The sequence below is a fragment of the Lithobates pipiens genome, unplaced genomic scaffold, assembly GCF_037356315.1.
Source record: "Lithobates pipiens isolate NorthernLeopardFrog02 unplaced genomic scaffold, aLitPip1_a1.2 Scaffold_27, whole genome shotgun sequence".
In the NCBI taxonomy this organism is placed as follows: Eukaryota; Metazoa; Chordata; class Amphibia; order Anura; family Ranidae; genus Lithobates; species Lithobates pipiens.
In genome coordinates this window covers 135,613,626-135,626,826 of record NW_027507788.1, presented here as the reverse complement: position 1 = coordinate 135,626,826, position 13,201 = coordinate 135,613,626, and the positions used below count along the sequence as shown (strand labels likewise).

The window sequence follows — 13,201 nt, the reverse complement described above, 5'->3', positions numbered from 1 at the left end:
ATGTTAATGCAGTTTTACCTAACAATGATATACATGACACATATGCATCAGTGCTGCACACTGTATACCTTTCCTCCTGTCTTATCGGCAAGTTGTCCCAGTTCAGGCAGTCTGCAGTCTGTTCCTTCTATCGTCACCACAGAGACCACCACACTGCAAGACACATACACACTGATATAGAAAATCTACCTAATTACTTAGTATTATACTAAGAAAACTATACTGTATGTCAAAAACATTGAAGCAATATAATTGGGCAAGGTACCTTAAAAGACCCCTAAATATTTTAAGTCGGCAAGGTCAAAAGCAGAATCCTGGTTATACCAGGATAGAAAACACAGTACCAGAAAGAAGCTCAGTATTCTTAATGTATTTTACTTTCATCAGTGTCTTCTAAAGGAGAGCAGCCAGCTTTTTTTGGCCCTTGAGAATGCCAAAGGCTGCCAAGTAGATAGTTTTGATGACTGAGAGGTGATTTTGTTTTAATTTGAGGTAACTGAGAGGGCTCTAACACACGGGCGGTCCACCCGACGGACTCCACTTTGCTCAGCGGGGGGATCGAGCTGCTGATACCCACTGAGCAGGCGGATGATAGGTCTGTCTCCGCTCACTGTGCTGAGATGGACCTGTCAGAGTCACGCTCTCCTCCATGGGGAGATCGGGTGAAAACGGACCGTCTGTCCATTTTCATCCGATCCCATCCACCACACTGATGGAAAATAGGGTCTCCATCTGTCTGGATTCCACAGACTGGATCGGCTCTGATAGCAGCGTGTGTCAGTGGACTTGTCACGGCTGCCCCATAAGAGTGAATGGAGGCTCCGATCAGGTCCGCCTGAAAAACTGACAGGCAAACCTGATCAGAAAACCTGAGTGAAAGGAGCCTTAGGCATCAGTATGTCTACTTTTGTGACAGTGTTGCTCTATTAGCTCACTATAGCTTGTTCCTCAATATGCCATCTGTTATCTGAGGGGTTGAAAGTGAGTTAAGCCGGCCAACCATGTATAGACATGCTAAATGTACCCAAGTTGATTGATCAATCAACTTGGGTACAACCAGCCTGTTGGATTATACATGCGATTATTGCTAGTGGCTGTTACAGCTGCTAGCAATATTCACTGTGTTCTCCACGAGGTGACAGCTTTTCCTGTGCAGAAAATGCAGAAAAGAAAATCGCTGTCTATGGCCAGCCTTAGGATCCTAAAGAGATGTACATCGACTTACCCTTCCCAATTTACAGTGAACCACTGTTTGTTTCTATTTAAATATTGGACTTTTTTTCTGCGTCAGTATTTCTCATTTGTAAAATAGATTTGCTGGGTGTACTATTGCCTTATGTATGAATTTAAGCTGGATATACATGTTCAGTTTTTTTCCATTGAACTTACGGGTAGAATGAAAAAAGCTGACTGATCCCTGCATCAACACAATGTGCGATGTAGGGATCTCTCCCACCTCCAAAATACACAGAACAGCACTTGCATTCATTGGCTGCAAGTGCTGATCGAATAGTGGCTCCACCATCAAGATCGTTTGACTGAAGCAGGTCTAACAGTGGTAAATATGTACTGAAAGGCGGTCATTTTCTGCTGAACCAGATGACTTTCAGTATGTGTGTATCGGGCTTAAGAAAGATTTGCTGGTATCTGTAGTTAGGTATATGGAACAAATGGAGTTGCTACATATAAAAGTGTCCCAGCCTTTATCTGCTGCACCTATTGTGACAAAAGAATAATCTTTCCTAAATGTGGGTGGTGTACAGAATATTATATCTAACCTGTGCTGAAGAGCAAGATCTCCCAGATTGCTGTAGTACAGCTTGGAGGACTGGTAGATGTACTCCTCAGTTATATCCTCCAGATTCCCCAGATCAGTGTTCGCTCGACCATCTGTACAAATAATCACCTGAGCAAGACAAGAGATAGGTCATAAGTTATGTCATACATATTTAGGGGGAAATACATTTTAAACACAGGTATTTCAAAAGATTATAAACTGTAGGTCAGAATCTAGGTTTGTAGCACCTAAGGGAGGCAGCTGCCCAATTTGTGAATACACTACCACAATGGGGTTTCCAAGGCACACCTGACAATACAGTACTTTGTAAACCATGCACTTAATAAGAGAGATTGGATCAACTTACTGTTACTGAACATACAATTAGTACATGGGTGGCAGTGCAGATTGTTAAACAGAAAAATAATAACTGCTAGGAAATCTACCTGTTGTCAAAATAGAAACACACTTATAGAAAATCTACATAAAAATGCTTAAAGCGGGAGTCCACCGGGACTCCGCGTTTTTTTTTTTTTTTTAAAAGCCAGCAGCTACAAATACTGCAGCTGCTGACTTTTAAAATAGTGACACTTACCTGTCCAGCGCGCCCGCGATGTCGGCACCCGAAGCCGATCTCTAGGTCGCCTGTCGGGTCCTGCCGCCGCCATCTTGGGTATGGGAATCAGGAAATGGAGCCTTTCGGCTTCATTTCCCGGTTCCCTACTGCGCATGCGCGAATCGCGCTGCGCAATAAGGACGCTCCCCGCTGCCTCTGGGATCTGTGTGTTTCCCAGCAGGCAGCGGGGCACTTGCGGGAAGGGGCGGGCACTTGCGGAAAGGGGCGTAAATTACGCCCCTTTCCGCAGAGAGCTATCCCGGAAGTGGGTGCAGTTACCTGGATTATCCAGGTAACTGCACCCCCCTCCCCCCTGAAAGGTGCCGATTGTGGCACCGGAGGGGGGGAGGGTTCCGATGAGCGGAAGGTCCACTTTAGGGTGGACCTCCGCTTTAATTTCATTTCCTGCTATATAATGTACTCATAATAATTTCTCATAAATCGTTGAAATAAATATTTATTTTTCTGTGGTTATACCATGCACACCCATTTAACGTGTTCACAAATACCTAAAAGTATATCTGAATCCAAGAACCAAAATGTAATATATTGCAGCTTCGGTTACCTTAGATGTGGTGTCTGCATTTATATAATTTAGGTGGAAAAGACACAAGTCTATTGCGTTCAACCAATAGAAAAAAAAACAATAATTAATAACTTGAATATCTCTTTAGGGACCTTGCCATAAGCAGGAGTATCCCAAGATCAAATTCAGTGGGAAGCTAGGCTGTGGTCAGCCTAAGCTCTGACTGTTATAGTTTCTGTCTTTATTGGGTTTCTACTATAGTCAGGATATTGTTTGCTTCTGACTGCTGCTGGGGAGTGTTCCTTGTGGCATGCCTTGGGGGGGGGTCCCCCTACTGTTCTGTCTACAATGCAGGAAGGACTCATAGAACAAACTATATCTAGAACATAATAGGGTGAGTTCCCTTTTCCCTTTGGACTTTGGTGCTAGGCCAATATGGGTAAGTTGGCTGCTTCGTAGGGCTAATGAGTGATGCATTGTGCATTACAGGAACAACATGTGAATATCTCTAATGGGAGCTGTATCCCACTATGGGATAGAAAAGTGGGCCCTGGTTCATGAAATATGTTGGGAACTATATCTTTCCATTGTAGCCCTGGTCTACTTCTCTGCTCTGCCCCACAACAGGAACTGGGCTGTTAGTACTAAGACACTGGATGCTTTACAGCAGAGATATGCAATTAGCGGACCTCCAGCTGTTGCAAAACTACAAGTCCCATCATGCTTCTGCCTCTGGGTGTCATGTTTGTGGCTGTCAGAGTCTTGCTATGCCTCATGGGACTTGTAGTTCTGCAATAGCTGGAGGTCCGCTAATTGCATATCCCTGCTTTACAGGGCTGTGTTGCAGCTACAGGGGAGGCTGGAGGCGAGCCCTGCCCATGACAACAGAGGATACTGTGATTGGCTGCTGTGCAGCCTGGAAGAGGAAGTAGACTGCTGCGAATCATCTGGAACTTTTGGGGGATATATCTTTAGGAGATAGATCTTTAGCAAGCCAAGGACTGAATGGAACTATCAGTTCTAGGGAGACAAAGAGCTGCAGCAGTCTCAAAAGCAAGCAAGAGGTGATCATCAGTGTGTTGCTGTGCTGGCGAGCTAACTGCTGCATGTAGGAGAGATGAAGAGACTGGGCTGCCACATCTATATGGAAGTCACAGTCATCAGAGAGTGTCACTAGTTCCATGAGAGAAATTGCCATTGTTGGTCACCACTGATGTCATCGGTTCCACAGGAGTTGGTGTTGGGAGGCCGCTGGCCACAATCCTTGCCCACTTCCTAAAGGGACATTGGCTCTTTACCTTAGGATACAATCTGAGTACTTACATAATATACTGTGGAATTCACTCAAATCAGCGCGATCCGCTCGACAAATAAAATGACATAAGTCAGTGGGAGGGGATTGGAGAGATTTAAGGACCTAAGGCTCGGTTCACACAGGGGGCGACACGACTTGCCGCGCCACGACCTGCCGTGACCTCAGCGGCGACTTGCAAACGACTTCTGTATAGAAGTCAATGCAAGTCGCCCGAGGTCGCCCAAAAGTAGTACAGGAACCTTTTTTCTAAGTCGGAGCGACTCGAGTCGCTCCTCTTAGAACGGTTCCGTAGTACAGAACGGGGGCGACTTGTCAGGTCGCGGCGCGGCAAGTCGTGTCGCCCCCTGTGTGAACCGAGCCTAAGCTTCCAGTACTGTCCCCTTTAGTTAGGACATCCCTAGGCTCAGGGTTCAGGTGCAGAGACACTTGGTCCTCTTATTATTCATGGTGCTGTGAAAAATGATCTGCTATGGTTTATTGTTGTTGCCATTTTGTGTGTGGTTTTGTTGGGTCTATTGCAGGTGACCTGAACAACAGTGGCTCCTCCAGGGGTAAGCCCTACACCATCTTTCACAAACTTCATTAAATGGTTTAAAAAAAAAAATGTGTATATTCGTCGCAGACAAGAGTTGCCAAATATGAAGCTCTCTCTCCCACACAGCCTCCTCTGTGGCTGCTCTACCAAAACACCTAATGATGCGTATAGGGCCAAGATTGTGTCTCTCCATTTCTCAACATTAAACCTCATTTTGCCATGTGGTTGCCCAATCAAACAGCGCATCGGGTCAGCGCATTAGACACATCTTGTATGGACTTTATTCCACTACATAGCTCGGTGTCATCTGCAAACAGAAAATTGTACTTTTCTATATAATTTTCATATCAACCCTATGGGGGTTATTTACAAAAGGCAAATCCACTTTGCACTACAAGTGCAAAGTGCACTTGAAATTGCACTGAAAGTGCACTTGGAAGTGCAGTCGCTGTAAATCTGAGGGGTAGATCTGAAATGAGGGGAAGCTCTGCAGATTTTATCATCCAATCATTTGCAAGCTAAAAAAATGATTTTTTTTGTACTCACCGTAAAATCCTTTTCTCTGTAATTCACCGACCGTCACAGCTCCTCTCTTGGCCATTGGGTTGTATAAATGAAAATGAAAATGCGGCGCTACCAAAAAAGTGCTAAATAAAAATGAGTGTATGGTAATCTCAAAATAAATGTGGATCAAAATGTTATTCACTAAATATAAATACAATGGAAAATAAATATATCAAAAATTCAAACAAATATGCGTGTATGCAAATATATGCAAAATTAGTGAATAAAAAATTGTGGAGAAATATTCAAACCCCTAAACAATCCACATAGACAATCCCAATCCAAACAAACATAATAAAATAACCATATGAAGAATAAAAAATAGTGAATATCGTGAAAAAAATGAATATTTAGACATATGATGCAAACACGTGATAGTCCATAAATTTAAAGTGCATTAATGACTAATGCCATTGTAAAATTAATAAATAGAGTTCATGCAAAAGATGTGAAGAGGCGATTCCCACAAGTGATAGATCACTGCAAACTTCAGTGCTTAATGGGTGCACCACCTATTTCCCCCAGCCTCTCACCTCCAATATCTGGTATACAGGCACTGTGTACAAGGGGTAACTGCTGGCTTCTATTTCGTTCCCCTAGATCACCCTTTGAAAAAGTTACGTTCTGTAACGCAACGCGTCAGGGAAGGAATTCGGTGTCGGACCCATCACTTCCGGTTTACGGCCGAAACCGGAAGTCCGCGTCTGCTGCACACTCTGCTGATATTTTAAATGTAAGTGTGGATTTTACTGTTGTTTTCAATAAAATAGCCAAGTTACTACACATGAGAGCCCTCTGTGTTTTTCCACTCTTTATGGCCTGGATATCCTGGAGCTATTGGGAGGGCATGTAACATATATCCTCACAGTGAAAAGTTAATCAGCGGTGAAGCAGTGGGAACGAAATAGAAGCCAGCAGTTACCCCTTGTACACAGTGCCTGTATACCAGATATTGGAGGTGAGAGGCTGGGGGAAATAGGTGGTGCACCCATTAAGCACTGAAGTTTGCAGTGATCTATCACTTGTGGGAATCGCCTCTTCACATCTTTTGCATGAACTCTATTTATTAATTTTACAATGGCATTAGTCATTAATGCACTTTAAATTTATGGACTATCACGTGTTTGCATCATATGTCTAAATATTCATTTTTTTCACGATATTCACTATTTTTTATTCTTCATATGGTTATTTTATTATGTTTGTTTGGATTGGGATTGTCTATGTGGATTGTTTAGGGGTTTGAATATTTCTCCACAATTTTTTATTCACTAATTTTGCATATATTTGCATACACGCATATTTGTTTGAATTTTTGATATATTTATTTTCCATTGTATTTATATTTAGTGAATAACATTTTGATCCACATTTATTTTGAGATTACCATACACTCATTTTTATTTAGCACTTTTTTGGTAGCGCCGCATTTTCATTTTCATTTATCTAATTTTGGTGCAGAGAACACTTTTTTATGCTGGCTGCTTCCTAGATACATTACTTCCTCTCTGTAAGTTATCTTAGGTTGAGCGCACTAGCTTTCCCTATTTTACATTGGGTTGTATACCTCACCTCTAGGAGAATACTAGGCAAAAAGTTGTAATACAACACTCAGAACTCTCAGTTCCGCCCAGGGGGCGGTCCCTCAGGTATCGACCATCCTGTCTGCAAGCAGACCTCAGTACGTCAACAAGCAGTATAACGTAAAGATAAAAGGAGGGGCGGATGCTGTGTCATTGGTGAATTACAGAGAAAAGGATTTTACGGTGAGTACAAAAAAATCCTATTTTCTCTTATATTCACCGACCGACACAGCTCCTCTCTTAGCCATTGGGACGTCCCCAAGCAGTGCCAAACGAGGGGTGGGAAAACAGCATAAAACGTCATCCACCATGGCAAGTGGGAAACTAGGAAACTTTACCCACAAAAAATAGTGCGTGGAAAAATCCACCAAAAAATCAGGGTACCCTCAACAGGAGTGACTACCCACAACCGCACAAAAAACCTGCGGAAGTTAATGCAACAATGCATTAACTTAAAGGTACTGTGATTTTATTGAAAAAACTGAAAAAAATAAAAAATATTGTATATTCAATTGCAACTATACAGCACCTGCAAAACTTTACGGCCAAAACAGGCATCAGCCGATGCACTGACATCTACCTTGTAGAGCTTGGTAAATGTGTGGACAGATGACCAGGTCACCGCCTTACACACCTGAACGACTGACGCTTGGTGTCGGAAGGCCCAAGACGTTCCAATTGCCCTTGTGGAGTGGGCCGTAACCGGAAAGAGGGGCACCTGCCCCTTTAAGGAATAGACTTGTACTACAATCTGCCTGATCCACCTGGAAATGGCGGCTGATGAGACCGCCATGCCTTTCTTGGGACCAGCTACCGAGACAAACAGCGAGCCTGACTTCCAAAAGGGAGCAATGGTAGACAAATACACTTTCAGAGCCTGAACCACGTCCAGAGCGTGAAGGGCCACCTCCTTAGCGTGTTTCAGCCTAGGACAGAGATATGGTAACACAATGTCCTCATTAATGTGAAAATCTGAGACCACCTTCGGTAGAAAGGACGGTTGCAATCGCAACACCACCTTATCCTTATGGATAACCAGATAAGGCGACTTGCAAGACAAGGCCGCCAGTTCCGAAACCCTCCTGGCCGATGTGATGGCCACTGGAAAGACCACTTTCTGGGAAAGAGTCAACAGGGGAAACTCCCTGATAGTTTCAAGCTGTGTTTTTTTAAGCACCAATAACACCAGGTTCAAACCCCATGGAGGTAACGGTGGACGCACCGGGGGAACTACATAACGAACCCTCTGAACAAAGGTACTCACTAATGAGTGAGACTCCAGGGGTCGCTGATAAAAAGACAGTAAAAGCTGAAATTTGCCCCTTAATAGTGCTTAATGCCAATTTCTGGTCTACTCCTTGCTGAAGAAACAGCAGGGTCCTGGATATGGAAAAAGAGCGCAGATGCCAACCTTCTCCTCACACATGGAGATGTAGGGCATCCAGGTACGATGATATATCTTCAGAGAAGAAGATTTCCATGCCATCAACATAGTTGGGATCACCAAGTCCGACAGACCCCGGTTCCTCAACCCCTGGCTCTCAATAGCCATGCCATTAAAGCCAGCGATGGTAAAGCCGGATGGAGAATCAGACCTTGAGACAGAAGGTCCTCTCGTAATGGCAGTCGTCAGGGAGTGTCTGCCACCAGACGCACCAGGGACGCTGAGGCCCATCTGGGGCTACCAGTATTACTGGGATCCCCTCGGCTTCCACTCTGCGATCAGACGTGGTAACAACTTCAGTGGAGGAAAGGCGTAGATCAGCTGGTACTGATCCTACGGAGCCAACAGCGCGTCTGATGAACCTTGGCACCCTCCGATTGAGATGGGAGGCCAGCAAATCCATGTCTGGTGTGCCCCACCTCAGGCACAGTAACCTGAATATCTCCGGATGCAACGCCCATTCTCCTGGGTCCAGCATCTGGCGACTCAGATAGTCCAGCTGCCAGTTCTCCACTCCGGGAATGTAAATGGCCGACAAAACCGGTAAATGTCGCTCTGCCCACCGACGTATGTGAGCGACCTCCTGTGCCGTGGCTGAGCTTCTTGTCCCCCCTTGGTGATTGGCATATGCCACTGCAGTGGCGTTGTCTGACTGGATCCTGATCAGACATCCTTGTAGTCTCATTGACCATGTGGAGAGGCACAGCCCGATCGCTCTCAGTTTGAGCAGATTGATCAGCAACTTGGATTCTTCTGTCGACCAGAGGCCCTGAGCCGACTGAACCCCAATTACTCTACCCCAGCCGAAAAGGCTGGCGTCCGGTGTGATCAATGTCCACTTTAGAAGTAGGAACGACTTTCCGGCCTGAGTCACCAGGGACCTCAGCCACCAGATCAGTGATTCTCTGACTGACTGGCTCACCTGAATCTGACGATCCAGGGACAACTGAGATTTGTCCCATTTTGACAAGATCTCCTTCTGCAGGACTCTGTTGTAGAACTGGGCAAACGGTACAGCCTCCAAGGAGGTCACCATGAGCCCCAGGACTCGCATGCAAAAGCGAAGCGATGACCACCTGCGGTTCATCAGCAGTTTTACCGCGGATCTGAAAGTCTGCAGCTTGTCTGAAGGGAGAAAAACTCTCGCTTCCATGGAGTCTAGCAGCAAGCCTAGGTACTCCAAACACAGAGTCGGTACACTCACCAAGTTCTTTAGGTTCAACAGCCACCCAAATTCTCACAGTCTGCATGGTGATCGCCACATCCTCCTCTAATTCTGAGGTGGAAGATGCTTTCAGGAGGAGATCGTCTCTATATCCCGCGTTCGCGATCCCATGTTGCCGCAGCAATGTCAAAACCGGAGCCAAAACCTTGGTAAAGACTCGGGGGGCTGATGCCAGACCAAAAGGGAGAGCCACAAACTGGTAGTGGGCTTCCCCGACTGCAAATCGCAGAAACTTCTGCTGCCACAGGCATATGGGTATGTGCAGGTACGCATCCTGGTTGTCCAAGGATGCCAGGGAGTACCCTTGATGGAGTGCAGCAACTACTGGGCGAACTGATTCCATTCTGAACCTCTGCACTTTAACAAAATGAAGGGGGCTTTTAGGTCCAATATTGGACGTACCCCTTCCTTCTTGGGAACTACAAACATATTTGAGTAGAAACCCTGGAAACGTTTCAATTTCGGAACCGGTACAACCACCCTGCTACTCAGCAGGTCCCTCACTGCCCCCAAGAGGGCCTCCTGGTGAGCTGGGGATACGGGTATGCTGGAAGGGAAGAATCTGTTTGGCGACCAAGAGCGCAACTCTATCTTGTAGCCTGAGGAAATTAGATCGCAGGCCCATTGGACGAAAACCGAGGGGACCACCGGGCTGCCAACCCCCGAAGGCGAACCCCCACCCGAGACATGGGTGGAGGCAAATCTTCATGCGGTAGCAGTTATATTCGCAAGCTTGTTAGGCTTGCGGTTCCAGGAACGTGTTGGTCCATCCGTGGTCGTCCTGTCGGGCTGGGGACGTTATACCGAAGCTCCAGGCGGACGGAAAAGCCGTTAGTGAATGGAAAAAGAGGGCCCTTGCCTATGGCGTGGTTCCTTAGCCTTCCTAAACCTGTGGGAGTAATGTACTCTTACCACCGGAGGCATGTTTACTAATGCCATTCAAAGGGGCTCCAAAGAACCGGTCGCCAAGGAAGAGAAGATCCGTCAGGGCTTTATTGGATGCCTGGTCAGCAGAGCAGTATTTTAGTCAAATCAGGTGTCTCAGCAATACATCTGACACTGAAGCCCTAGATACAGAGGGAGGGTATCCAGGGTCGCGTCACAAACATACTTAGGCCTTGCACTAGTTGGTCTGCTAGTTCCATACCGACAGGAGAATCCTGCAAAGTGGATTTGCCTTTCGTAAATATCCCCCTGAATCTTTAAGTGAGTTTTCTATCCACTGAAAAATACATCAGCTCCCTAAAAAAAACAAAAAACGAATAGGACTTTTAAGGTATCTGATCTGTCCCACTTATGGGAACAGCCATTTCTTAACATTCAGGGCACTTTGAAGGACCAAGACTTGATATGTGGGGGTTCCCCTCAATAAATAGATACACCGTTGTCTCCTCTTTTACAACTTATTGAGGGATCTATATATGCTCCCTGTAATATAACACCAGTGTCCATAGTTTCCTGCCTGGCTGGGCCCCTCATAGTTACATAGTTAGCAAGGTTGAATAAAGACACCAATCCATCCAGTTCAACCCGAGTGAGTGTCTACAATTGTCCCTATCCCTGTACATCGCACACTCACATAGGTCCCCACCCTCAAGGCACCCACAATCCAAGGTCCCCATTCATACACTAGGGTCAATCCTGGACAGAAGCCAATTAACCTACCTGCATGTCTTTGGAGTGTGGGAGGAAACCGGAGCACCCGGAGGAAACCCACGCAGGCACAGGGAGAACATGCAAACTCATGCTCATATTCAGTGATCTTGGTCCTTGAATTTGGGGTCAAGATATATGTAATCTGAGCATTCATAGCAGAAACTTATGCCAGTTATCCCTGAGGAAGTGGGCACTGTCCTGTGAAATTAGTCAGATATCTACATGAGAAGCCCCCTATGATCATGGGGGGGCATGCTTAATAATAATAATTTAATGTCACAATGTTTTAACATAACTCTTTTTTGGTGTATTTTTCAGTGTCTTGTAATCAAGGAGCAAGTAGAGACTACCTAGTGTAGCCTCCTTCCGAATTTGTCTTGCATACCAGTTTTCTATCCATTTGCAGGCAAGATTTTCTAAGCATTCAGTCCTAAATTTACACATTGGCTGTTTTTACTAGTTATCTTTAGTTATCAATATATAAAAAACTAAAGATATTTTTCACAATGAAGATGTTAAATGCCAAGTAAGTTTTCTGCAAATACAGAAAAATACCTGTTGATCCTGTCAGAAACCTTGTATCCGTGTAACTTCCTGTGGACCAAACTAAAATCTCAAACATGTTATTAGAGTTCTAATTAGTGCAACATACAGTACATTCATTTAATGTAGCACAAATCAGGAGAGCAGCCTTAGGTAACTAAGCTGCCCCCCGTAAATAGAGTACAGTGAATGAGCGTTATCACCCTAGGAAAGAAAGTGTATTACTTGCAGGATTACCAGAAGAAAATAAAGCATAAAAAGCCTTAAAATAATGCAGCCATTACATTTAAGAATTGGTAGGCTGCAATATATTAAAACATTTTTTTAGGTTTAGGTACACTTTATGGTCTGTGTCAATGGGCTCATTAAATTCATTGACATTTGCAGGTACATTGACCTTCCCTCATTTTAACCTGTATTTCACTTGCTTTAAGCTGGTTTTACATTCCCATAAACATGGTAATGCAAAGCCCACCTGGAGTGAAGGAAGGCCCTTTCACAGGCCCTTCAGCTGCCTCTGGTCAAATTGTGACTCACTTACCTTAGATCCCGGTCTGTTGGAGGCCATAGCTATAGACACCAATGCTGCAGGACCCAGTGCTGTAGCACCATTTTCTTGCAGGCTAAATAATTAAATAAAACCAATTTTAATGAAAGCATAATTCCAGCTCTTATTTACAGTATTAAGAGCATCTTTTAATTCAGACAATTGCAAAGGCTGACCTATGGGTTGGATCTGCTTGTGATAAGCTGGAGCACTGCAATGAGTAAAAACCCAGTCCAGGCTCTTAACATACCGTGTCTTGAAAAAAATTCATATACCTTGAAATTTTCCACATTTGTCATGTTACAACCAAAAACGTAAATGTATTTTATTGGGATTTTATGTAATAGACCAACACAAAGTGGCACATTACTGTGAAGTGGAAGGAAATAAAAGGTTTTCAATTTTTTTTTACAAATAATTTGTATTCAGCCCCCTTTGCTCTGACACCCCTAACTAAAATCTAGAGGAACCAATTGCCTTCAGAAGTCACCTAATTAGTAAATAGAGTCAACCTGTGAAGCCCTCAGAGGTTTGTTAGAAAACCTTAGTGCATTTGTATTCAGACCCCTTTGCTCTGACACCCCTAACTAAAATCTAGAGGAACCAATTGCCTTCAGAAGTCACCTAATTAGTAAATAGAGTCAACCTGTGAAGCCCTCAGAGGTTTGTTAGAAAACCTTACTGAACAAACAGCATCATAAAGGTCAAGGAACACACCAGACAGGTCAGGGATAAAGCAGGGTTAGGTTATAAAAAAATATCCCAATCTTTGAACATCTCACGAAGCAGTGTTCAATACGTCATCTGAAAATGGAAAGAGTAGGGCACAACTGCAAACTTACCAAGACATGGCTGTCCACCTAAACTTAC

The 13,201-nt window shown here is 44.5% G+C and overlaps 1 protein-coding gene across 3 annotated transcripts in view; it reads right to left on the bottom strand.

Annotated features, from left to right (window-relative positions):
* The window catches only part of LOC143934146 (uncharacterized), a 159,181-nt gene that overhangs the window by 30,048 nt on the left and 115,932 nt on the right, over positions 1-13,201 (bottom strand). For all 3 annotated transcript variants that reach the window (XM_077457509.1, XM_077457511.1, XM_077457510.1), the window contains 3 exons: positions 12,326-12,407; positions 1,779-1,906; positions 69-153 (listed from right to left, as the gene is read on the bottom strand). In XM_077457509.1, coding sequence (XP_077313635.1) covers positions 69-153; positions 1,779-1,906; positions 12,326-12,407 — 295 coding nt within the window. The remainder of the gene's footprint in view (positions 1-68; positions 154-1,778; positions 1,907-12,325; positions 12,408-13,201) is intronic.